At 41.5% G+C, this 27,811-nt stretch overlaps 1 protein-coding gene across 1 annotated transcript in view; it reads right to left on the bottom strand.

The window, feature by feature from the left end:
• Window positions 1-18,981: 18,981 nt before the first annotated feature.
• Gabrg3 (gamma-aminobutyric acid type A receptor subunit gamma3) overlaps window positions 18,982-27,811 on the bottom strand; it is a 565,913-nt gene continuing 557,083 nt past the window's right edge. The window contains exons 8-10 of the mRNA XM_051148645.1: window positions 24,677-24,873; window positions 24,387-24,446; window positions 18,982-19,437 (exon numbers count right to left, since the gene is read on the bottom strand). Of these exons, the coding sequence (XP_051004602.1) occupies window positions 19,156-19,437; window positions 24,387-24,446; window positions 24,677-24,873 (539 nt within the window). The 3' untranslated portion in view covers window positions 18,982-19,155. The remainder of the gene's footprint in view (window positions 19,438-24,386; window positions 24,447-24,676; window positions 24,874-27,811) is intronic.

Below are 27,811 nucleotides of genomic sequence, written 5' to 3' on the forward strand. Positions count from 1 at the left end.
GAAGATGTGGTCACCATAGCAACACGACCCTGCTAGAACCTCTGCTAGTATTTGGTGAGATGTCTAAGTGTAGAGGTTCAGATGTAATTATTCTATGTGTAAGGTTCTCAGGCTTCATCTGTGAATTCTACCACTGACTGGTCCAGATGAAAGCAAAGAAAATAGACTCTCCCAAAATCTGGATGATGGTTACTCTGTGTACATGTATGTTCATGCATACATATGAGTCACAGCTAGTGTGTCTTCTTTCTATACACGGCATCTCAGCAAATGTAATGCTTTTATTTTCAATGAATGTTTTGCCTAATATCTGTGTTAGTGTCAGGAATCTTAATTTTAAAGAGAAGGATGAAAAGAAATAGCAGGATTCAGTCCTTGACCTCAACACCGTCCCTGGAGATAGTGTATTTCTTCTAGACAGCTTCCTGCTCTGTGACCAAACGGAAGACACATGGTTCTATACAGGGGTTTGAAAAAGCTCTTGAGAAGGCTAAGCTGAAGACACGCTGGTCTGGGATTGCACTCCCACTCATCACACTGGGAGAATGAGGCAGGCTAGAGTAGCACCAGTGCCTCTCACACTTTGTTCTGCTTTGCTTCCTAAAGGTAAAAAGATATTTAGTGTGACAGGCCACCTAAGCTCCCCGGGCCAGTGCACCACAGCTGCAGGTCTGGATATGCCTTTCTTTGCAGGGACTCAGTGGACCATAGGACCATAGGACTTTCAGCCCTTGGTACTAGCTTTTTGCTCTTACATATTGCATGTATGTCTCTTTATGCTCCCTGTTTTCTAGAGAAATCCTAAGCCCTTGTTTGTAGAATGTAGCTAAAATTTTACCAGTGTTATCATATTCACTGTGAATGCTGCTGCAGCCTTCTTCCCTCTCTCTCTTCTTACTTGGAAACAAAACAGAGACATGCATGGTAAGGTTTTACCCGCCTTCCATGTGCCTTGAACTGACACCAGTGGAGCTGTCTCTGGTTGTGGCTGTGATGGCCATGTACTAATGGTACATTTGAGCTCATAAAAATGCAGGGGCCTATGTCTTTGATACTTAGGGGTTTACTATAGTTTTGCAGAGAGATTAAAACCATATCTATGACCCTGAGTTCCACATCTCTGACATATCTGGTTTAAGCATAGTACATGTTATTAGCCCTAGCCGGCCTGGCTTTAATTAAGTTTTTTTTTTTTTCATGTATTATCCTCATGTGTGTTCACTTTCCTAGTGATTAACAAATAAAGTAAGAAATTGGAAGCCATTACAGGTATAAATTTTTTGTAAAAATGCCATATTAACATGAGTAACAGTCCAGGAGAGGCTTGCTTGTTTGTTGTGCCTGTATCAGTGACTATGTAGGACTCCTTTCTAACTATACATTCTTAAAACAATTTGTCCAACTTTGCAGTAACATTTAACACAAAATAAAATTCAGCTAAAAATCACTGCCTTTGGCTTTAAAACCATAGAAATCAGAGTCCTGTCTTAGTATTGATGAATATAAAATATATGGGTTCAAATTTCAAAATTGACTAGCAGGGTGCTAATTAAACGAAATGTTTACGGATGGTTTCTTCCTAACCATTACAAACGTTACACTCTAAAATGTTCAAACACTAAGTGTGTCATCTGAGATAGCTCAGGGTTACTATCACATAGACCATATCCACACTGAGATCCATCAGCCCCAAGCTTCACAAACTACTAGAAGTTGGAAGGTACTCCATTTTTAGATGAAAATAGCATGCCTGTTAGTATCAAGGAGAGTCATATTCTCACATAATACTAGGGAACACATCTCTTCCTGAGGTAGTTGAAGCACTGAATCTGAGCTGACTTTTCTGCTGATATCCAATATCAAGTAGGTTTTTCTTGGGTAAATTCTCAGGTCTGTTCAGTCCCTAGGGCTCAGAGGTTGTAAAGATAACTCTTAGAATGAACACAGACCTGTAAATGAATACAGGCATCAATAGATCTCAGTAGAAATGTGCTATCACTATTAAGCGAGGCTTAGTGACGCAGGGCTAAGACCCAGCTGCTGAGAAGGGTGAGGAGTAAGGGTCACAAGTTCAAGGCTAGCTTGAGCTACTGAGTCAGCTCAAGGCTAACCTGGGCAACTTCCTGAGATTTTATCTCGAAGTTTAAAAATTAACAAGAAAGAGGATAGAGCTTGGTGCCGGAGTGTCAGCGTACTATGCACAGACCCTGGGCTCCACATTCAGTATTGCTCAAAATGTTTCATATCACACGTAAAGTACTTATTCTTACTGCTGTTAAATTTGAAGCCGCATGTATGGAAAATCTAGCAATTTTTTTTTCTTTTTAATTTTTTATTATTAATTTATTCTTGTTACATCTCAATGGTTATCCCATCCCTTGTGTCCTCCCATTCTTCCCTCCCTCCCCTTTTCCCCTTATTCCCCTCCCCTATAACTGTTCCTGAGGGGGATTACCTCCCCCTGTATATGCTCATAGCAAATTTTTAACTGAATCACCTATTTGTTTTCATCAACCTTTAAAACTGAGATTAAATTTACCTATTTGGAGACTGTGCTGGCTAGTTTTCTGCTAACCTGATGGATGCTAAAGTTATCTGAGAGGAGAGAACCCCAAATGAGAAAACCCATCCATAAGATTGGGTTGTAGACAAGGCTACAGACCATTTTTCTTAACTAGTGATTGATGGGGAAGACCTTACTTCATTGTGGTGCCATCCTAGGGCTGGTAGTCCTGAGTTCTATAAGAAATCATGGTTAGCAAGCCATAAGGAGCAACCTAGTAAGAAGAACCCCTAAAAAAAAAAAAGAACCCCTCCATGGCCTCTGCACCAGCTCCTGCCTTCAGGCTCCTGCCATGTTTGAGTTCCTGTCCTGACTTCCTTCAATGATGAACAGAGATGTGGAAGTATAAACCAAGCAAACTCTTTCCTCCTAAATTGCTTTGGTCATGGTGTTTCTTCACAGTGATAGTAACCTTAACTAGGACAGAGACAATTCTGTGGTGGCAAGAACAATACTGCTATGATCTGTTGTGTCTTCCACTTGGATTTAATTTGGTAGCTCTGGCTGGGCCTTGACTTTTTTTTTCCCCCTGTAATCAGCATGTGCTGAGGTTTCTGGGAGTCCACTGACACCCTATGTGCTCATCCTTCAGCTTTGCTCATATTTGAATTGCCCATTTACTTTTTGCTTGTGTTCATGGTAGAGATGCTTGCCCATCAAAATCCATACTCACTTCGTGCAGGTTGTGAAGCAGGAACATGTTTCCTAGCCTCCTCTGAAGTCGGCTGGTTGAAAAAAAAAAAGTTCTCAGTCTCCACTAAGGGAATGTGGTCAAGTTTAAGCCTTGTCTATGAAAACATGTACCCCTAGACATGTCTCATTCTCCATCCTGGTTTTGTGCAGAATCACCACAGATGGTCCCTGGGCTGAGAAGTGAAAAGGTTACAATCAGCTTCGGCAGCTGAGTTTTCAGAGCTTATGAGCCGTGATATCATAGCCCCAGAGACGGTGTCTGAGGCTGGACTCCTTAAATCTGGGACCACATTGCTTACTGAGAAGACAGTTACCTAACATAATGCAATTCTTCTCAGTGTCTGCATACCTGCCTAAACGGCAGGCTTGCTCTCGTCTTTCGGATGCCACCTGCTTTTGTGGCTTCCTTTCCTCTACTCCCACTGGAGTGGTCAGAGGTGTCATACGCAGAGACTCCCGGCTTCTGCTCAGGGATTTCAGTCAGAATCTCAGCAACGGTATTTAGGCAACTTTGAAGAGAGTGCCCCAGGCTCACACTCACACCCAGTTCAGGTTTGGACATCAGGAACTGGGCAAAGTGGGTTTTGCCATGGAAGGAGATAATGGGCTGAAGAAGATTGGTGCATTTATTAATTTTATGTTGTTATGAGAAAAACTTACAGAAGGAAATGTTTATTTGAATTTATGATTCAAGGATGAGAATCCATCACTTCTGGGAGGCAGGACATCAGGCATGGTGGCTGAAGCAGGAAGCTGAGATATCACATCCGCAACTGAAAATGCACTAAAAAAGCTAGAAGTAGGGTGAGGTCATAAACTCTCAGATCCTACCCCCTGTAGAAGAATGTTAATTCAGAGCATGATTGTTCTGGCAAGAGAAGAAATCCAAAGATCTTCTAGGTCCATGTGATCTGGCCAGAATACAAACATGCCTATAATCTAGAAGACAGAAGCAAACATCTGAGTTCAAAGCCAGCCTGGTATAGAACAAGTATCAGGTAAAGAAAGCTTAGGTTCAGGCGTGGTGGCACAGGCCTTTAATCCAAAACAAAGGTAAAGTTAGTTTGTAGAAGAAAACACCCATGTTTGAAAGTGATGTCTAATTGAGTGGAAGAAATGGTGACAAATCAGAGAAAATTTGACAGAGTAGGATACATCCAACTCTCATGAGAGGAGAGTGGAAAGAGAGGCTGCTTAAGAGGCAGCTTTTACCAGGACAGTAATAGAGAGATGGATTACAGAGAGAGAACTCGGGTGAAGATGGAACAAGCCAGAAAAAGAAGAATCCAGAAGATTAGAGCAGTTTGATGAGTTGGTTTGAAGCCAAGAAGAGCAATTCTGGGCCAAGAGAGAAGCCAGATTAAATAAATCAGCTGAGAGAAGAGTTTGAGCCAATGCAGCTGAGTTGAACCATCCAGGCCAGAGCTCAGAAAGAACAAGTAAGGGTGAGCTTATTAATCAGTAAGTCCCAGAGGCTGAAGACATTCTAGGCCTAGGTAAGATTAAATGGATGCCAGAAGCTTCCAGGACTAAACCTAGGTTAGCAGAAGGAGGCAGTTAGCCTTCAAGACAATAGCTGATTCAGGGGAATAAAGGATACTTTTATAAGCCCCAGTGACTTACTTCCCTCAGTAAGGCCACCTGTACCTTCCCAAACTGCCCTGCTGGCTGAAGACCAAGCATTCAGATGTCTAAGCCTATGAGAGGCATTTCTCATTCAACCCACTGGCAATCAGCTTTTAAAATTTTCCATTTTTTAAAGATTTAATTTTTAAAAATTTATTTATTTTTACATGCTGGTCATGGCCCATCACTCCTTTCCTCCCAGTCCCACCCTCCCTTCCACTCCAGCATCCCCTATTCTTCTACAAAGGGGAGCCCCCCTATCCATTCACCCCAGCTCATCAAGTCAGGACTGAGAGTCTCCAAATTTTAAAGGAGGTTTTTTTTTTTTAAGTGAGAAATATTTCTCTCAGCTATGTATTTTCTCACAATTTCCCCTCTGGAGGGAAACAGTGGAGTTATTTTAAAGCTTCATTTGCAGTGGATGATCTATACATCTCTGAATGCTGCCCTTGAGGGTCCCAGCGCTGCTGCTCATTATGTCTGGTGTAGTGGAGCCCAGGCTTGAAGTGTGCTGGGCAGAGATGGCCACACGTTATTTCATCCTTCCTGGATCTATGCATCTAAAAAGAATTTAACCTGGGCCAATTTCTATAAAATCCTGTATTAAAGAAGAAGGGAGTGTAAGTCTATGTATCAGAAGCGGTGAACCAACATAGTTAAATGGCCATGAGCTCCCAGCAGAACACAGGAAGCAATGCCCCCTGCAACTGTGACCAACTGGGTGTCTTCTCTGCTTTATTCCCTGGTGTGTCTTGTATCAGCCATCACTGGCATTCCTCAGTTGAAGCTCCTGAACTACTTCTGATGGAGGGTTGTACTCTTCATGAACTGCTGTTTGATCAAATAAGCTCTTTAAAATGACACTACATTTCAGTTTGCTTTTATAAGTGCTACTAGCTATTTATGCAAGTGCAATAATTTTCTGCTCCACCATGGACAGACATGGAGGGTTTTTTAAATTAATTTATTTATTTGCTTTACATCCTGATTATAGCCCCCTCCATCTTCTCACCTCCAAGTCCCACTCTCCATTTTTCTCCCACCCCTTCCCCTAATACTCAGAAAAGATGATTCCCCCACCCACCCACCCCACTACATCAAGTCGCATCAGGACTGAGTGCATCCTCTTCCTGAGTGGCCTGAAGAGGCAGCCCTGCCAGGAAGAAGTGATTTAAAACTAGGCAATAGAAGCCATGTCAAAGACAGTCTCTGTTCCCCTTACCAGGGGACCGACATGAAGACTTGGCTGGCACTTCAGCTTCCTCAAGCTCCTCTGGACTTGGATTAGTTGGCTCTGTTGGTCTGAGTGTAGCTCTAGCTGAGACTCCTAGGAGTAGGGGTCATGGATACTGAAGAGGACACCTCTAACTAAACAGGACTTCCAGTGGAGGGAGAGGAACACAGACCCATCAACAAAACCTTTGACCCAAAATTTACCTTGCCTACAAGATGTGCAGTGATAAAAACAGAGCAGAGATTGAGGGAATGTCCAAACAATGCTTGACCCATCAGAGACCACCCATAGGAGAGAACCAACCCATGACACTATTAATGATATTTTGCTATACTTGCATATGGGAGCCTAGCATAGATGTCCAAGAGACTCCGCCCAGGAGTGGGTTGAAACGGATACTGAAACAACTAAACATTGGTAAAATCCTAGAGAGACTTTTGTTGAAAAGTATGGGAAAGGATAGAAGGACTTAGAGGGGACAGGGATTTATGTTTTATCACAGCCTGTCAATAACTCAGAGGAAGGTAGGTGAGTGCTCAGCTTTCTGTAAAGGACTCCAATGACATAGAAAATCAATCCAAGAATTGACATATAAGATGCTAGTAAATGAAAAATTCTTAAGCAAGCAGCACAGAAGGGAGACCCTATTGGATGGGAAAAAAATTTGTCCTTATATATTTATCAGGGAATTCATGTCTAGAAAGTATTTTTAAAACCTCAAAATTTAAACACAAAACCCAAATAATTCAACCAACAATTGTGCAAGTGAAATGATCAGCTATTTCTCAAAATGTGAGACACACATGGCCAACAGGTGTGTGAAGAACTGCTGGACATGTTTATCTTCAGGAAAATGCACAACAGATTTACACTGAGGCTCTCTCATGCCCTTTACAGCTTTCTTTATATCTGTCTTTACAAAAGGTGCTGGGGATGGGCCTACTACTGGCAGGAGTGTGTACTACCAAAGCCACGATGGAAATCTTCATAGAGCTTCCTCAACAAAGAAAAAATGAAACTCCAGTATGATCCAGTCACACTTGTCCTGAACATCAAAGATAACACTCTGCAGAGACATCTGACCATTCACGTTATTATGGGACCATTTGCAAAGGCAAAATATGGAATCAGTCTAAGTACCAAGGAAGAGATGAATGAGTTAAGATGGTCAGTATCTATGCACAATGGACTCTTATCTATCAGTAAAGAAGGAAACGGTCATTTGAAGAGAGGTGGATGCAACTGAAAATTATTATATTAAGTGAAATGAGTCAGATCCCACATTTTCTATCATATATGCAAGTTAATACACACACACACACACACACACACACACACACACACACACACATCCTGAATTTATAAGGAGGACTCAGAACTACTGGGGGAGGGGCGGGATACTAATGAAAGGGAGAGAGAAAGGGGGTGGGTGATGATGAGTAAATAGGTCAGAGTACATGATCTACCCAAATAAAAATGTCTTTATGAAGGTCATCACTTTTTTTTCCAGTGAATATACACTAATAAAAAATGTTAATACTGAAAAAAAAAAGAAATAAAAATGAAAAGATAAGTGCTTGTCAATTTGGTGGTCCTCTTTTCACTAAGCCATCCTTGGTTAACACCTGCTTTCCTCTGCTGTTTGTTTCTCTTTCTCTTTATTTCTATTCCACTGAGTTGCATCTATTATTATAAGAACATATGGCTTACCTGACTGGAGAGTCCAGGAGTATTCACACACCATTTATTGGATCACACATTGATATTTAAACTTTTGACACCAATGAAAAAATTCCTTTCTATGTGGTTAAAAAAAAAATCTATGCGAACATCTGAAAAGCTGGTTTCACTGCCCAAAAGAGCCATGACCATACAGAGGCCCTCTGCATACAGGTTCATGGCTATAAGATAGGATAGGCAAAGTCTTGAAACATTGTAAATTCTTGTATTAAAGAGCAAACTCCATGCAGTGTCAATTCAAGGATGTAGAGGAGTCATTGCAATAAACCTGATGCCAGGTGTATGGCTTGTATCCCCAGGGAAAGACACATATGGAAACACCATGGCTCTTTCTTTTCTTTTCTTTTCTTTTCTTTCTTTCTCTTTCTCTCTTTCTTTCTTTTTTTCCCCCGTGCCTAGGAATGGTCTTGTGAGCAGAATCGGCTGTGTTTGCAGGCTTCACTATGGCACCTAGCTCTGCTCCCTTTGGATATTATGAGTCTTTCAAACACCAGAGATGCTAAACACCATCGTTCCCTAAGAGCATCTGTGCTTCAGTAGCTGGCTGGGTTTCCCTCACTAAAAGCCTCTCTTAGTCTCCAAGTGAGTGGTGTGTCCTTGAGTCCCTGCCTGTGTTTAGACCACACACACATTCTGCTCATACTGACTACCCATTCTGACATCCTCAGTGTCCGGAGACTTGGAATTCTTCTTCTATCCTGCATAAAGAAAAGCGTGGAATCTTGATTTAACTGGCTGTAGGTGCCGAAAAAGCCCTTTTAAGTGTCTCATGGAATTAACCATTAATTTCCCGTGTCCATTTCTCTATAACCAGCCACAGCAGCTCTGAAGCTCATTCCTTCTCATTCCAGCATCCTTAAAATAGATTACTACACATGTCCCAAGCTCCTTCCCTTTCAGAATGCCTGACGCTTTCTGGGGTACAGGTCTTGGGCGTGTCTTTCTGAACTGGATATGTATGTAAATTTGCTTCATCCATGGGATGAAGAGGGAGTGATGCTAATCTGAGAAGATTATCTTCACAAAAGACGTGGCTTCAGAGAATTTTAGTGGATAACTTTTAGAAAAGATAAGAGAACAGGACACTGGGGCAGAGTCCCATTTCTCCTTGGTTCTTTGTGAAGTTTCTCCTTTTAAGCAGCACGTTCAGGCTGTGGCATGGCTTGGAGTCACTGCAGTGTTGCTTCTGAGCAAGAGAAAGTGCTCTTTCCATTTCACAAACCACTGAGCAAGAGAACAGCCTAAATGCTCCATTGTTGTTGTTTGTGGGCTTTTGTTGTTGTTTGTATTTTTTTGGAGTAGCTGTTTTGATGTGGATTCCAGCAATGCACAGGTGATCTCAGTCTGACATTGTGGCACATTTAAAAAAATACTTTTTGGAAAGTGAACCCTCTCAAAAGTAATTTTTAAACAAGTTAAATGTCTACAATAGGCAAAGAATTTCCTCTATGGCCTATCCCCACACTACAAAGTCTATGGAGAGGCTGACTAGAGGGGTATAGTCCTACTAAGTATGGTCAAGACCCAGCCATTTCCAGGACAACCTGGTGACAGAGCCAGGACCTTCATTATTAAGTGCTTTAAAGAGTGAACGGTTGTGTGTGTCCAGTCATTCCTCAAGGAAATTCTAGCTGTTATGATCACAAGCAGTAGGACCACAGCTCTCCAAGAAGAATGAGTTAATGAATATGACATGTCCTCCATTGTTGAAGCACAAGATCAGTCCCAGAGTTCACAGCAGAAACACTGATGTAGGCCCTCAGGGATTGTGTTGCATGGAAGTGGCCTGTGCTGACCATGTCTCACTTCCTCTACTAGCATCCACTGCCCCTGCCTCCACTCCTCCTGTGCAATGTTCATCCATGAAGGGCAAGACTAATGCATGAAGTCTCCATTTCGAACCTGAATTTGTTCTGCTTAAAAAAATATATATGTTTCACTCATGTGGACCAAAGTGTGATGTAGAAGCTTGTCACATTGACTAAGCCACTGCCTCATGGCAGTTACTTCCTGTTTGATTTTATTTTTTGTGATGATATTATATCCATTTTTTTCTGTTTTATTGTTTTTGTTTTTTGAGAGAGCACGTAGAATAGGCTAGTCTCAAATGAGATTGTCCTAAATTGTCCCACTAATAATGGCAGGGATTGCTGTTGTGTGCCAGGTCCACTAGCTGTGTCCTCTTTGGGCAGCAGTGTCTGTGTCAAGGGCACCAATGTTTGACCTTCATGTAGTCAGTCTCAGCTCATAGTCACTTGTTTTACCAGAGTAGGACTTGGTCCTTTTCCCCCATTCTAAAACTAATTTTTGGTGATTATAATATAATTACAACACTTCTCTTTCTTTTCCTCCCCCCAAGCCCTCCCATATAGTCTTTCTTGCTCTCTTTCAAGTTTATGGTCTTTTTTTTTTTCATCAGTTGTTTTTACATGCTTTTACATATATATCTGTGTGGATATATATATTCCTAAATATAACCTGCTCAATCTGTATAATGCTACTTGTATGTACAGTTTCGGGCTGGACCATTGGTTTTTTGATAACCAGTTAGTGTGCTCTTCCCTGGGGGAAGGCTAGTTTGCCCACTCACAGCATTCTTTGCTTGCCTGTTGTTCATTGTGTAGGGTTGAGGCTTTAACCGCCCCCCCCCCCCCACACACACACACACTTTGGAATGTCTCTTGGTGCTACCCTTGTTCAGCTCAGGTTTAGACAGGCATGCTGGTGGGACTTTTGGGTGTAGCTCCGGACTGGAAACCCAGCTAACTTCTCAGTGCAAGAGAAGTGGTGTTGTGTCGGAGGACGGCATACAGTTTTTCTACACCAGCATAACTGTTAACAACAACCTACAGACATTTGTCCTTAGACTCCCAGATAAGTGTAGCCTTTCTCTTCATCAAGGAAAGGTCTCTTTGCAACAGAAAGAGATCACTACAGGAAACCACAACCCATCAAAATGTTGAGTTGTAGAGCCCAATCCCAACGGCACATCTGCAAAACACCCCACCTAAGGCTCAAGGAAGATTGTGGAAGAGGGGGCGGAAAGAGTGTTAAGAGACAAAGGATTAGATAGTTTGATGAAAGACAGTGTCTCCTAGCAATGCCAGGTCATTTCTGTTTGAATCCACTCCTATGCTGGTGCTGAGACCTGGAGGCAGGCACAGCTGCATTGCTTTGAGGGGACTTAAGTTTCCTGCTTGTCATGCTTGGCTTGAGGTTCTCCGTGCATTAGCTTTGGCAGGAGCAGAGAGAGAAGCTTTCTTGAGAAAACTAACTCTTAACTTTGCTGAGCACCCTGACCTACTCTCCAGGTGTAGAATTTGCTCAGGCATTTGGCTCCCAAGCTCTGCATGCCTGAGAGCTGCAGTCACGCATCCTCAACACGGCAGTGCCCTCCCAGTTGTCGCCCAAACCACAAGGAGGTGCACTTCAGTCTTTCTGACAACATGTGCATTTATTTGTATCAGAAGTACAAACATAGGAATCCAAATACAAATACAGAGGGCGAGCCAGCCACGAGGCTCAGGTGGCTTCTGGCTGGGCTTGGCCCTGAGGGCTCGGCGGGTCGCGACGTGCAAGGCAGGGCGCGGTGCCGCCGGGGTCGCCAAGGCACGTTGGGCACAAGGGCGCCCTCTCTTCACTAGGACACCACGAGTTGCAGGATACAGGGAATCACCATTTTATGTAGGGGAGGAGGGCCCTCGAGGACAGCAGAGCATCCAAGGCTCTTGGAAGCCACTGGTGTGGGGCCAGCCTCTGACCTGGCTCTCTGCACTTGGACAGGACTCTTTGGCCTTCCTCCCAGCCAATCCAGTCTACCTTCTTCGCTTGCTCAGAGCTGATGTCAAAGTGCTGTGGGATTCTGGAATCAGCCTATCTTAGGCTCCACAGATGGGAAGGACTTCAGGCAGATAGAGTCGACCCCACACTTTTCTGCCTGAGACACTGCTGAGGACCATGGAAGTTTTACTCCACAGAACTGCCCTGCACACTCCGGGATTGACTCCTAGGCTTTGAAGGTTCAAGCCAGACTGGATCCTACCTAGGTTTATCTGTGAACAATTACGTGGCTTCCTAAATAAACACTGCAACGCCGGTGTACCATTTAAATATTAAGAAGTACTATCAGCACATCAGATCAGCCCGGCACAGTACACAAAAGAGCAAAGCATCCAAGCAACTTGGTGGTGCTTAGATGTTCTCCACACTAGCATCTGGTCAGGCATCTCGATTTGTTTGTTTTAAAGGGATGTGATCCCATGTTTTTGGGGAAATACAATGATTGTCTCTTACTCTATCTGGGCCCCTCTCTCTCTTTCCCTTTCTCCCCCATTTCTGTCTGCCTTAACCAGAGGCTTACTAAGCTAACATGCTATCACTAGGAAGCTGTGCTCCTAAGTGTTTCAGCTAAATTTGGGGTGATGGGTAGAGTAACACACACATTAATACGTTGTTCAGTTTTACCACTGTACATACAAACACAAAAACACACATCACTGCATGTAAACACAACATCCCCCATCACTTCAAACAAGATACAGGTCAGTCCCTGAAAATTCTCACCCTTCTAGAACCTTTCATGAAAACACAAATAGACAAAGATCTACTGACTCCAGGAGCTACTTATAAGGAAAACGTGTATCTGTACACAAACACGTTAGTATGTAAACGTGGCTCACTAGCACAATTGGCCATTGTGCCTTTTGGGATGTTTCCAAATTTACTCTAAGGTGAAAAAGAAATCAATAGTAAACACGTCACTACTACATATTTAGACTGACTATAGTCAAAGTAAATGTCACAAGGACTGCAATGACTCCTAGACCCAAATGACATGGCTAGAAACAGAGTGATACTTTCTTTGAGCAACAAAACTTACAGCTTCCAATGATGCAGCCACATTAAAAAAAAAAAAAAAAAATTAGTTCCTAGCCAAATAAAGTGTTCTTTAGAGAAAAATGACTAAATGTGTTTAATAGGGTAAAAATGAAAAGAAGAAAAGTAACCAGGAGGAGTGGCATGCACTCCTCTCATGTTGGGAAATCCTTAATGCAGGGCAGATAGACTTCCAAGGAATGAAAAAAAAAAATGGACTCTGTTCTAAAGTTAAAATTAAAAATTTTAAAAGCCTGTCATCATTTTTTCTAAGTATATGCCCCAAATCTGTCACAGAAGAGACACCAAGCTTCTGCAGTGCATCAATAGCTAGCACTAGAACATGGACAAAAGCCATGATGGAGGTCATGACACATTCTTCCTTTATATCTGATGGATAAGCTGAAAGTGCAGCCATCAAGGTCATTTGCATTTTCTGCTTTTTAATTATAGAGAAAGTTACGTAAGAAGATATTGTTTGTTTCTTTTCTTTCTTCTTACGATTTTTAATTTTCCAGATGACCCTGAAAGTGCAAGGACACAATAATGTGGCCAGTTAACTGATGACTGCTAAGGTTTGATAAAAGTCTTTCCTATTACAAACCTGAACAATTCTTGATAAAAATTTGTTTCGGTAAATACTGATGATTTCAAAGCCTGCATCACCTGCCCTGACAATCCCAACCCACAGTGGGAAGTCTTTTAAAATGTGAATCCTTGTAGACAATTCTGCGAACCAGGACACAGCTTGATATTTAAGAAAATGATGTAGCGAAGGCTGGACTCCCATGACAATTGACCAGGATGTTTATGACTGCCTATCCAGCCAGCTGTTCTGGGAGATTGCTCAGAGGTGCAGACACAGCCCTACTAGGACTCGCCTGACTCTGCAAGGCAGCACACTCACACACTGAGCACTCAGCCTGCTTGAGGAGAAAATTAGAAGGTGGACCCATGTCACCTTTGCTTCAACCATGCCCGACCTTTTGAGTTTCCACATTGATTCTCACAATATTCATAGGGCTACAGATTAGGGCCAAAGGTCTATTCTCCTTAAAATGATTTTGGGGCTCACTATGTAAAGGCTTGTGTATTCAAAGTGATCAGTGATCAATGGTAAATGGGAAGTTTCTTTTGTGAATGGAAGCTGGTGACAATATCATAATTTAGAGACATATTGTGGGGACCGTGATAGCCATGTTGTAAGCACCTGCTCTAAGAAATGCATATTTAAGAAAATGAACACTGGCTTTGTTAGACACTTGGTGAGATGGTACTTTAGTAGGAAGGGCAACCAGGAGATGACTGGGCCTAACTCTGTTATAGGAAATGTAAACATTACAGTCACTCCTCCAAATTTGCAAGGGGATGGTTCCAGGACCCTGCAGAATAACAGAACGCGCAGATACATAAGTTCCTTGAATAAAGTGGTGCAATATATGTGTAGATACTATGCACGCTTGACCCAATGCACACCCTTCCCTATACATTCAGTCACCACAAGATGGCTTACATTGCTTAAGGCAATGTAAATTCTATGTCAGCCTCGGTTGCTCTGTTATATACAGGGAAACAATAACACGGAGAAATGCCTGCCCAGGCTAAGTACAGAGACAAAAGTGTTTGGTATTCTTGATGGTGGCTTAAATCACAGATGCAGAATACATGGATACAGAAGGCAGACTATATTTGTTGGCAAAAATACGAAGAATCATCTTTAAGTATTTAGAAAAGGACAAATACTCCCAGCTTAGTTTGGGAGGTTTTGCTGTTGAAAGTCAATGTTTTTTTTTTTTTTTTTTTTTTTTTTTTTTTTTTTTTTTTTTTTTTTCTTGCAGATAGAGAGGCCTTCCTTCCCCACAGTATCTATTATTGATTCACCCTGTACAGCCTGTTCACTGGGCTGGGATAAGCCTGTATTAGGTTTACAGATGTGAAAAAGGAAGTAGTTAGAGTACGTATTTAACTGAACAGACTAGGCAAAGCAGTTTGCATTTGTTTCAATTACTTGAAAACAACACACAAACTTCCCTTATCTGGGGGTTGGTGTGGAGTGTGTATATGTGTGTGTGTGTGTGTGTGTGTGTGTGTGTGTGTGTGCGCTCTTCATTATTTACTAGTTCACATAATCACATAACCTAACAAAACCTGGTTAACTCAAAGCGTGAGGAATTTTTTAATGACCAATAAGAGTTCAACTCAGATTTTAGGACTGATTTATGTAAGCTGGTTTAGGACTGGGATTTTTTTTTTCCAGAAATAGTAACAAAAGTGAAAAAAAAATATTAGGATGAAGCATCATTCAACTAAAAGATACTTGGAAGCAAATGATTGGAAACATCTCTTTAACTGTAATGGAATTAAATGAAGCTTTTATCATGGGATTGCTCTCTTACAAACTGAAGAAACTTTAAAAGGGGAAGTAAAAACATCCCAACTTCAAGGCTCTAAAACTATGATGTACTTAAAGACAAAACAGACTCTTATTCTGGGAACGATGACTGTGTTAGCTATTACTTTATCATCTGGAGACAGAGGTCTTTTTTCTCTCCCTCGGTTATGGTATAATCCATGTTTCCAGTGGAAGGTAACACAATGACGGGTCAGAGATGGGCTTGTCCATCCTGAGCACCTCATTAGCATTCAGTTCTTAAGCCATGCTTACAATGAGAGCAGAGATGCCTGGTACTGCATAATCTTAGACCCAGGGTTTACCACAGGCCACTTATAGCCATATGTAGGTAGCTCAAGGAAAATGCAAAGAACACTTGCTGTGTTTTAGCATTTTGTTTCTTTCTTTCCTACTTCCAAACACTTTTCCACATAATTGTGTTCTAAGGCTCCAAACCAACAATCTATAAGCATGAATGGAATTCAACATTTCAATTTATACTTATTTATATACTATGTGTATCTTTAGTCATTTTGCTGTCTTTATTGGGGAAACTTGCATGTTCTTGAACTGTAAAAGAAATAAGAAAACCACTAAAAACCAGTTGACAAGCCACCAATTCAAGATGGCTGGTGCCTCAAGGGGCACTGAAGTGATCGTACAACATCTGCGAACCAGTTGCAATTCCTCCAGTTTCAAATAAAACTTTCAATTTGGTATCTGAGATAAAAATGACCAAGGAGGCAGAGGTGTTGCCTGTTTTGTTTCCAAGCCCTTTGGATAGAGTGAATCACTGCTTCCTAGCCGTGTCGAGACAAATTGATGTGAAGTGGTCCCTTCCTTTCCAGATGTGGCATTGTGTAGTGCTACAGCACAAGTCTAGACATCTTTCACTGCAGTCACCTATGACCAAGTTAAACAGTCGGAATGGCGCTGTCCCATGGACATGTACCCGCAGGTTCCCACAGGGGACATGAAAATGGCTCGTGATTAAGGACACATTTCCATGTTTGAAGAATCTGTAAAAATCTGCAATTAACTCTTCCGATGCGATGCAAGAGAATAAAGATGCCTGGTTGTCATATAAGGAAAAGGAACCCTATTTTCATTTCTGAATGAAAGAAAAAACAGTAAAATTTAATGTGAAATATGGGTGACTGCATGAAATGGAACATTGCAGGAAATAAACAATTGGGGGTCTTTATGTTTTATTTTAAGGCATATTTTTGGCACATTGTGGGCAGTGTTAGCTGGGCTTAGAGTAAATGTATTAACACTGTCCTCTACCTGGCATCTGGGACACCCCCAGAGAGACTGTATGGGAGTTGAAGAGGCATTTTGCTTTAATTCTACTACTGTGTAAAACATCTTTTTAGTTTTTCTCCATCATTAAAGATGTTGTTTAAAGGAAAGACAGTCACAGTTTTCAGGATGCTCCACAGTGGCCGGAAATCTGGCATCTTTGTTCAAACAAGAGTCCCCTCAATCTGCAGTACTTCTAAGAATGAGGAACACAGTAGCACCTTTGAAATTCAGGTTGTTTGGATCACTACCCAAGCACTTCCCAGCTCTTCACACAAAGGAAATGGAGCAGAATGGGCAGATTAGAGGAGGCGTGCGCTTTGTGTGCCTCACACATGTCCCTCTTAATTAAGAGAGGGGGCTGGAGTCTAAGGAGGGGTGCATTTCTCCTCCTCCTGGTGCATCAGACTCTCCCTCAAAGTTCACCTTGTAAAGAGTCTAGCTATGCCCCTGAGCGATGGGTAGGCATCTCTTCTGTTTCTTGTACTAGAATGGTTTACCCTGGCAAGTTCAGACTGACACAGATGATTGAATTGTACTGAGAAACAGGCATTGGCAAGCTCCGGGCACACATGTTGGTTCTTTCTGTGTTTTGATCAGCATGGCTGAAGTTGGGCAGGAGACACAGACTAGCTACTGGCATACGTGTTTTCACGTCAAAAGCTAAACACTGAGAAGTTCTGAGAGAAGAGGCAACCGCGGAGTTGTTCTAAGGTAGCAGGGAGGAACGTCCTATAGCAGATGCAGGCTTTAATCCTTGAGAGAAAACGAATATTACTAGAAAATTTAGTTCCCCCCCCCACAAACTTTTGAAATGTAACAGGTTAAAATTCTTTATCTGATTAGAAATTCTGAACTTAGAGTGTTTATAATTGTATTTGTAGTTTTCTCTTTGTTTTCAGGGCTGTGGGCATCTCCCGAGTGGGCCTGCTGAAGGTGGGCGCTTCAGAGATACTATATACACTATATGTAAAACTCCACAACAGAGTAGACATGTCATTTAAGCCACTATATTCAGCTTATTCTTTTTAGGTATTTATTATTTTAATTTGTAAGTTGAATTTTCTAACTAGAAGCCAACTGGCTTGAACCTTACCTAGTAACTATCAAACTAGCAGTTTGATAGTTGAAATTTGGAAAGAAAAGACTATCTCACACACATAGACAACCATTATTACCCTTATAGCAGAGTTGTGCCTATTTTCACGCTCACTTCAAGTGTGACTGTATGAGAGAGAATTAGCAAAAGTATCTAGTTTCAGTTTTTCTGGTCTCTTCCATACCGCCATCTTTTCTGAAATACATCTAATAAACAGTGTGAAGTCAGCACTTTTATATATTCTCTTCGTATGATGTTTTACTTTTTCTAAGTAATCATACAGTATGTGTAATAGAAATTGAAAAATGGATGACTTTTAATAAAATTAATTCAGCTTTGTGAGAGAGAAGCACACAGGGATTTGACTGTGAATGTTGTAACAGTGCTAACACACTGCTGTGGGTGGGAAGTGGTACGTGTCACCAATAGGGGACACTTCAATAGAGTCATGGGCCTCAAGTGCACAAGAGCATCTGGTCATAGCAAAGAACTAATACCAAGAAGCAAATCTGTTTTGTGTTATAAAAATATCAAAAGAGAACTGATTTAGGGGGTTTCTTTGGGATTTTGCTATGTAGCCATATTTCAATAGTATAAAATGATTTTTGTTCATCAAAATGTGTAATTGATGATAACCATTACCCATTTTTTGCATCTAAAGTTTGGCTTGAAAGTTAATGTTTATGATTAAATACTCGAAAGTCTATATTATTTCACACTCTGGAATGCAGTTTCAAAACAAAGGCCTACCCATGCCATATGTCTTTGCAGTATGCATACAATACGGAACTCCTAACAATAGTATAAGCTACACTCATCATCTGAGACTGAGGTTTGGTCCTATAAAATACAACTCTTAGAGAAATGTTGAACTGAAACGCAACTGCTCCAGGAATCCAGTGTCCAGATAGGGCGGATGACTGGCAGTCTGTAATAAAGTCATGACTTTGTGAGATTTAGAGACAAACAGCAGTTGTGGTCTCAGCAACGAGTTAAAAAAAAAAATCACATTTTCTTCCACAAATGGAAACTTGTGGCTGATACATATGAGCACCTCCCAGGCAGGAAAGAAGGGTGCCATGTAGAGAGAGCCTAGCTAAGGACAGCAGTGCCTGAGCAAACAGGTCTCCAAGAAAAGGACCAAAGCTGACTGAAGTTCAAGGTGGACCTCAGAGTGAGGTCAGGACGAATGTATCTCCACTACGGGAGATCCTGTATACACTGACACTGGTGCCAAGGGGCACAAAGGGAAGTTATACAACGTGGAGGGCCTGAGAGAACCTCTCAATATTTGTTTGTATGTTTTACAGGTGTCTTTGCATGGTAACTGGCAGCTTCTAGTATTCAAGGCCATTCATAAATATCGAACTACGAGTTGAAGAAGGGATGAGCAAGAATATCACTTTAAAATGCATTGGCTGTGTGTGTGCACACATGTGAGTGTGTGTGTGTGTGTGAGTGAAATATTTATAAGGAATGCTTTCCATGGACTTGCCATGCTGCTGAAAGGTAACGTAACAAACTTGAGTAGCGTCCTTCCTTGCTACTTTTTGGTTGGCCACTACTTGTCTGGGGACAGTGAAAGGAAAAACATGAATCAAGCACTCTTCACTCATCCTTCAGAGCAGCACTTAAAGATACAGGTATCCAACCCAGTAGACCAGGTTGAACAGTAGGAAGGACGTTGGGAAGAAGACACGGGAGTATGAGTCCAGTTCAGAGACGTCGATGTGGATACGGCCTCTCCTCCAGGAGCCTGACTTACACTCCTCATAGCAGCAGAAGAAGCTCTGGCAGTCTTTGCCATCCAGACACTCATAGACGCAGGTGTCTTCAAACTCCTGCCAGTACATGGAATTGTTTAATGTGATCATCACGGGCGGTGGGGGCCTCATATCCAGGAGAGAATAATTCTGCAGGCACAAGAATAGTACAACGGTCATGAGGTGCAGGTAACAACAGCCCGAATCACAATTGAGCAACAGGTACATCTTACGTCTGCTTCTAGACAAGAGGGATGCAGGCCACGCCCACCCCACCCTTATCCATCACTGGGAACAACCTGTTCTTTGCGTCATTGCAGCTCACTGAACAAGGAAAATCATATTGTTCTTCTAAAACTTTGTGTCCCAGATTTGGGGAGAAGGAGAACAGCACATTTTCAAAATGTATCAGGCATTTCAAGTCTCATCTCTGATACCTTGTAGTCAATATGTACATGTCATAGATTTGGTCCTTACATGTTAGACCAAATGGATACAAGTGCATGGGGAGAGAAATACGGCACCTGTTCTGACTAGCAAAAGGTAGTAGGTGGTATGTGCTAAAATACTGAGAAAGCACTGTTATTGCACGTAATCCAGGCAAAGAGAGCTTGAACATGGGCAGCTAGAATATGCTTTACTCCCAAGCTTTCCTCCTGCCTTGGAAAAGTCAGTGTGTGGGTGGGTGGGGGAAGTTAAAGATTTGCTGCTTTTTGAGAAACAGGAGGAATCACCCATCTTGAGAAGAGGCTTCCAATGGAACCACTAGGTTTTCAGACAGCTGTCAACCCCTCAAGAGCTATTAACCAAAATCTACATTGAGTTCATTAGGAAGAGGCACCATGAAGTATGACTAAGTAGTGGGAGGCAACTGGAGAGACTTACCTGTCTGATACGGTTTAGTGGATTCTAGTTTTTGAGAAAGGCTCTTCTTAAAAATAGACTATCTCCTAACATCAGTTGAGAAAAGCTCTCTTTTGAGTTGTTGGCCAAGGTTGTTTAAGACACCATGCACTTCAGTCCAAGGGCCAAGAGGCTCCTAAGCTTGAACTCATCTGAAAGCCTCCTCCCTGAGGACTAGCTTTCATGGAACTAGAAAGTGCTAGTTGACCTTCCAAAGGAGGGAAAGCCACCAAAAGTTCTACCTAGCTATAATGATTCATAGGCATGAACCACAAATATGGCCAGCATGGCATGATAAGCCAAATGGTACAGTAGTGTCACACTTTGGTGGACTTACTGGTTGCTCAACAAGAGAGAAACCAGTTTGAAACTGGAAACTGAGCCAGTAACCCAGGGCTAGTGAAGTCATGGATCTTGGAGGAGAACCTACAACCACCAGTTTATTAAACCAGCAAAATCCCTAACAATATTGTAAATATTTATCCTTAATGTCTACAAGTAAGTGTAGTTCTCAATGCTCACCAAGCAAATGTCTCTGTGTAACAGATGGAACCAGTATAGAGAGCCACAACCAATCAAAATGCAGAGTTATTTAGACTAAAATGGATATATCTAGAAATGGATATATCTTCTTGCATCTAAGGCACAGGGGTCATTGTGAAAAAAAGGGGAAAGAAAGAGGATGAGAGCCAGAGAATCAGAGAGTTTGCTGTGACATTATGTCTCCTTGTAGTGTCAGAATCTACAACCATAAATTATCACAACCATTACTACCTTGAGCTGTACAAGGCCAACACCAAAAGACATCTCAAAGTGAATGGTGGTGAGCCTATGAGGCCTCAAGCCTACACAAAGAGCCACTGACAACTAAGGAATGATGAGAGTGGGAGAACTAGCTTCCCCTGGGGAAGAGCACACCAATAGGTTATACAATACCAATGGTCTGCCCTGAAAATGTACATACAGGTAACATTATACCCACTGAACAGGTTATAGTTAAGAATATTTATGTGCATACACACACATATACACATGTAACAACAATTAATGACAAAAGAGATCATGAATTTGAAAAAGAAGAGGTATGTGGGAGAAATTGGAAGGAGAAAGGGAAAAAATAATGTAATTATATTACAAGCTCAAAAACCAGAAGGAAAAATAAGCGCAAGCCTGGCCTGGAAATTACTGTGTATGCCAGGCTGGCCTCCCTATCTCAGTCTCCTCAGATCACAGGCCTGTACCACCCACCGTGCCCAGCTCTAGAAGCCTGTATCTGAGCTGGCTGAGTAGGTGATTCCTTTGTCTATAATTGGCACATTGCCAAGAGTGAGGTCATTCTGAATTGTTAAGAGTCCTGGCCATGCCACATAGAACACACTCAGCCCTGTCAGAGTACTTAGAAATATCCCCTACAGAGGCACTGCCACATTTATGTGTATTTTTAGAATCTAATTTAGATGGCTATATTTATGACTGTGTAGCATCATAGATGAGGACAAACTGCTAGAACTATTGAACATTCGAAGCGAATCCATGAAGCCTTCTGGGGCCTTGGACATTGGGAGTATGTTTATACATGTATGTTGGGGACAGTCCAGTCATAGGCAGGAGACTTTTCACTAGTGTTCACTAGGAGCCTTCAAAACACCACTGTGGAGCAGCTTCCATAGCTCTGGGCACAAGCAGAGGTCGGAGACTGGCTATACTCAGCTCTCATGAGGATGTGTACCCACTAGCCTCACGATTTTGAAGCCTAGGTGTATATCAAAACCACCAGAGTCATTTGCCAATTATCCAGTGTATTTGAGGAACATATATATGTATTTCTGACAAGCTCTGATTGGAAAAAACCCTATCTTTATTAGACAATAACTCTATTAACTATTTTATTACATGTGTCGTCTGGCAATTTTTCAGCCAGACATTCATTCACTCAGTTCTTCAACCTTAAATGCCATATAGTCCTTTGGTATGGTAGAAATATGGGCTTCGGGCTGTGGGAAGAGATGATGGTCCTTGAGGGAAGACATGGAGCCAGGATGGGCATCGGAAGTGTCTCCCAGGATGGGGACAAATCACTGGAGATAGTAACTTCAAAGATTAAAGGAAAAGCATCAGGGAAGGCTCATGGGACATGAGAAATTTCAATTTCTTGCTGTAAGTTAGGGAAGTGTAGATCTCGGTGGCTGGAGCCCAGTAGAAACTCTGTGTGATAGTCAGGAGAGTTCTGGGGTTTGATAGCTTGGGGATTTGAAACGAGTTCTACTTCAGAAGACTGAACTGGAACGTAGGTCGTGGCTATATTGTGTTCTGTGTAAGCACATTTCTGCTGCTCCATGTAGCTGCTCAATTGTCTCAAGCATTTCAAACTATGCCTAAAAGAGACTTGAATGAATGCTTTCTCCAAGGCCATCTTTGGCCCAGACAGTGTCTGAATGTCTGACTTCCTGCTCTTTTTCCATGCATGTGACACAGCCCCATGTCCTCCTTGAACACTGCTTTCCAGATGGCTGTGAGGAGCAGTAGTTTGGGAACCGACACACAAAACACGGTGAACAACTTTCTCCAAGCACATAGGCATTCCTGGCTCTGACCTTACCTCACCTGGAGAGACTTTGAGTTGGGGTTTCATTATTTCTGAGAATGAAATTAAATAAAAATTGAAATGGTAATAATTCTATCCAAGAGGTAAATGCTTTCCCACCCCCTTTGGCTGTATGAGCCTTAATTGCCTGAAAGCCTTAGTTGTGTCTTTTTACTTGCAGTGACACCTTTTGTTGTGAACTGTCTTTATAATTTCTTCTAGGTCATGAACCTTTCCTTTCTGTCCATGGTTTTCTTTTAGGGGGAGGAGATTTCCTCTTTTCTCTGAGTTAAAGGATTCCTCCCTTTCTTTTGACAAGGCCATCTCTACACCAAAGATAGCAATATTTTCCCTCAACACTCAGGTCTCTGGCTGTGTATGAAGACCTGCTCTTGGGATCTCAGGCTATTATCTCTGATTGGTGTCGGTCACCCAGAACCTCCCTTCTTCTTGGCTTCATCTAACACTCATTGGAAGCATTTTCTGGCTTCTAAGGCCTGGCAAGATGCTAGCCCACTACTCTTCTGCCCAAGCCCCAATGATACATATCTGTAGAGTAAAGAATATATAATATTTCCTCATAAATATGGTTTTGAGATGCACAAAGTAAAAGGCAGCACAAACCATTCAGTGTAATTAATGAGTGGACAGAGTCAAGGAATAAGTCACCGTTTCACATAAACATTGTACATGACAAAAGCTGTAGTTAGATCAGTAGTTTGAAATGAAATGCCTATGTTTCCTTCTTACTGGAATCTATGGGGCTGATTCTCCACACTCATTTTCACTTGTGATCATAAAACAAGTTGACATTTAGACATATTATCTCAAAAGTGCTTAAAAGAAATTGAAGGAGTCATGCTATTTGTAGGGGAATGAGCAATGCTTCATGGCTGGTAGCTTGGTAGACCATGAAACGACAGTGACATGAAGGCTAGAATAAACATCACGTTACAAACTGCAGGCTAATGTCCCTAATATATTTGATATGGAACTACAGGCATTTTAGATGGTCTATAAAATGTAACATGCAATTACATTAACATTGCATACATATAATTTACATTAACAATTAATGCAAAGAACTGGCAGATTGGTATTGATTTATTTTTTAATGCATCTTTTTTTGTGTGTGTTTTCAAGACAGGGTTTCTGTGTGTAGCCTTGGATGTTCTGAACTTGCTTTGAAGACCAGGCTGGCCCTGATCTCACCAGCCTCTGCTTCGCCAAATGCTGAGATTAAAGGCTTGTGCCACCACTATCGGCTCCAGATTGCTACTTTAAATATTAATAGAAGTTTGTGCTGGAGAGATGGTTCAACAAACATCATTTAATATCTTTGTACACAAGAACATATAGAACTTGGATGTCTATAGTCCAGCCAGAAGCATGCATGCTACATCAAGGTCTCCATGTAGAAAGGTTAGGATGTTTCCCCTACTTAGCACGTGTTCTAATTTGGTTGTTTTTAGTAATAAAAACATTTTTAATGGACCAAATGCAGCACTCATTTGAATTCAATGCACGCATTTATGAAGAACGTGTCTTTCAATGCAAGCTTGGTCTACTGAAAGTTCTCAGAAATATTGGCACCTGTAAGATCTATACATACAGAGGGTGCTTGTAGGCTTATTCGATCAGGAATCCATCTTGTGGAATCTGGATGCAATAACTGCAGAAAAAAATAGAGAGCAGAATTGGAAAGAGGCCATGGAACTCGGTAGTCTTAAAAGCATGCGCACTCTTAGCCCTGTCACCCACAGGCTCTGACACTGGAGAAGTGGAAGGCATCCCCATCTTGTTGCCCCATCTACAAGACCATCTTGCTTTCTAAGATCCTTAAGCATTTTTGTGCACATTTAGCTGCAACTGAGAAAACCCTTTACTGTCCTCACTACTCACCGATGTTTTCTTCTTCCTGACGGTTGGCTTTCGACAGCTTGAATAGTAGTTGAGGGTGGCATACTCCATCAGTGCAGCAAAGACAAACAAGAAGCACACGGTCACGAAGAGGTCCATAGCAGTGACGTAGGACACCCGAGGCAGGGACTTTCTGGCAATGGTGCTGAGTGTGGTCATGGTTAGCACTGTGGTGATGCCTGCAGAAGGGACAGTTGTCAACTTGTAAGAGATCAGAACATCACACTGAAAGTGATGCAAATTTAGAAGCAAATAGATTTTTATTTTGGCGGTGAGTGTTGTTCCAGGCAGAGGACATATGGCAGTTGCTCCTAGACCCTGGGCAGTGGTATATTAGTCCGTGGTCAGCTCAGTGAGGAGGGGAGACACCAATACCACAGTGTGCTAGGCGAGTTGGAAGATCAGGAGGCAAGGCACAGTCAGCACATTTCTCAAATGCATTTTGAAGTTCTGATGGGTTATGGGAACATAAGTTATCTATCCTACATCAAGGAACACATAAGTGATTGATAGCTTTTAGTAATTCATTGTTTGGCATTTCACCTTTTAAGTGTTTTTGATGAAGATACAGCCTATAACCCTGCATATGTCCTATGCTACTCTGCTCTCCATGCTTGTCTTCTGTGTCATTCTTCTGCCTGCCACTGAGTGAACTTCTGCCCCCTATACCCAGCCTCAGCCTCACTTCTTCTGAGATGCCTTCTCTGAAAACAACCGTGGACCACTTTTCACATTTTCCCATTCTACTTTATCTGTTGTAATTGGTATAGCATGACAGCTCACACTTCACATAATTATTACTGTTTAGAACATATGGTCACGTTTCATTTTGTGTTTCACTTATTCAGTCTGTTTTCTTGTGTCTTATTTTCCGAATTCCTGTTGTGGTGTGAGTTACCTCAACCACTTGTTGAATTCCTTCTTTTTTTTTTTTTTTTTTTTTTTTTTTTTTTTTTTTTTTTACATTTTTAAGGCCATGGGATGGCACCTGAAGGCTCTGTGATGTCTTTGAATGCATATCACTCTGTACTACATGCCAAGGGGTCTTCCAACCAGTGTGTACACAGGACCTATCCCTTTTATTGCTCTTTATTTTTCTATGATTATAATATAGTTGTACTTACTAAACATTTTCTTTAAGCCATGTTTGGCTATGTTAGATTCTCAATGCCTGTAGAATTCAGGCTGAGACTCTGCTTCCTTCTGGCCTCTATGGCTTCAGTGAGAACTCACTGCCAATCAGCCTGCGATGCCCTCTGTAGGCAGTATTGTGTCTTTTTTCTCTACCACTTTCAAGAACTTTACCATTTTTCAGTTTAGTTGGATTTTACCTTAGCTTGAAATTCTTTGGATTTATCTTGTTTGGAATTTACTTAGCTTCATGAATGTTCACATTTGTTTGCTTTTTAAAAAAATTGGAGAAATATTTAGCCATCGTTTCTTTGAGTACCATTTCAGCCTTATCAGCTTCTTCTGGGACATCTATAAAGAAATATTAGACTTTACTCCGTGGTATTTCAGGAGCCCTGTGGTCAATGTATTCGTATTTTTTTTTTCAGTCTATTTTCTCTCCTCGGGACTGGAATTTTTCTTGATTTGCACTAAAGTCCCCTAGCATGCTCCATTTTGTAAGTTATTTCTTTTATTGCAGCATTTCCTGTCCTAATCGTGTATTTGGTTCTCTGCTGCACTAATGCTGTCCTGCCGAGACGTGCTCCTCTGTTCATTTACCTCAAGTGTGCTCATCAAGGCATGGTCTTGCTGATCTGTCAGAAGACAGCTCAGATACTGCTAGCATCTGTGCCACCTCAAAACTGACATATTTTATGGTAACATCTATGGTTTCTTTTTATTGCATTTTGGATATTTGAAGAATTAGCTTCTGTGATTGAAAATATCAATCTACAGTAATTAAAAGTTGTCATGATTATAACACATTTTGCCAGAAACCATTAATACAAAGAGTCTTACAGTTAGTCAAAATTTCTTATAGCTATGTATAGCTTTATCAAAGGTAGATGGAAAGGAGTTATACTGGAGAAGACACCATTTTTATATATAACTAGTAAATCTTTATGGTGTTATATATTGTCCAATAACATGAAGTATAGATGACATTTTATGTCATAAATATTCCTGTGTTCTTCATTAAGACTTTTTGGGTTTTGATAATTTTTTATGTAATCCAATCTTAGAGTCCAAAGTTTTCTTCTGGAAATTGCATAGTTTGGCTTTATTAAGTGTGTTTATGTAAAACTCATTTTTGTGTATGGAGAGGCTATGCCAGATTTACTATCTGAGGGTTTTCTACCATCAAGTGGAGACATAAATCATTAGTTGTTTTTCTTGTCACTGTGATTAAAACCACTGCAACGTAAGTAAAGAAAGGCTTATTTTTGGTATGGTATAGGGAGTATTAATACTTCATGGCAGAAATGGCATGGGAGGCGGGGTTAGGCTCATGGAGGTGGGAACTTGCTACATGGTCTGTTCACACCATAGCAGATGAGAAAGCTGAGAGCTCAGGGAAAAAGCTAGGCTAAGCTAGGCTTATCCCTCAGATGCCCACCCTAGCTAGATCTAATGTTCAAAAGTTACTAAGCTCCCCAAAACAGCACTGCCATCTAGAAACTCGTGCTCAAACAAAGACCCTGTGGAATTCCTTACATGGAGACTGAACAAAAATGCAGAGCACAAAACTGGGACTAGAATTGGATATACCCTTCAGAGGCCTATTCCGGGCACCCTACTTCTAACAGTCAGCTAACCTGTTCCTAAAGGTTCCATAACTGTAGCACCAGACATTGAACACCAAATCATGACTCATTCACAGGGCAACATTTCAGATGTAAACCATAGCACATGGAATATATGTGCGTGTTTGTGTGTGTGTATGTGTGTGTGTGTGTGTGTGTGTGTGTGTGTGAGAGAGAGAGAGAGAGAGAGAATGAGAATGTATGTATGTGTACGCCATACTTTTTCTGTGTTTTATGTTTTTATTTGTGTATACTACTTTTACTGGTTTGATTAAGAATGGCCCTAATAGTTTATATGTTTGAATACTTGGTTCCCAGTTGGTGGAACTGTTTTGGAAGGATTAGGACTTATAAGCTTTTT

The sequence above is a fragment of the Acomys russatus genome, chromosome 7 (genome assembly GCF_903995435.1).
Source record: "Acomys russatus chromosome 7, mAcoRus1.1, whole genome shotgun sequence".
NCBI lineage: Eukaryota > Metazoa > Chordata > Mammalia > Rodentia > Muridae > Acomys > Acomys russatus.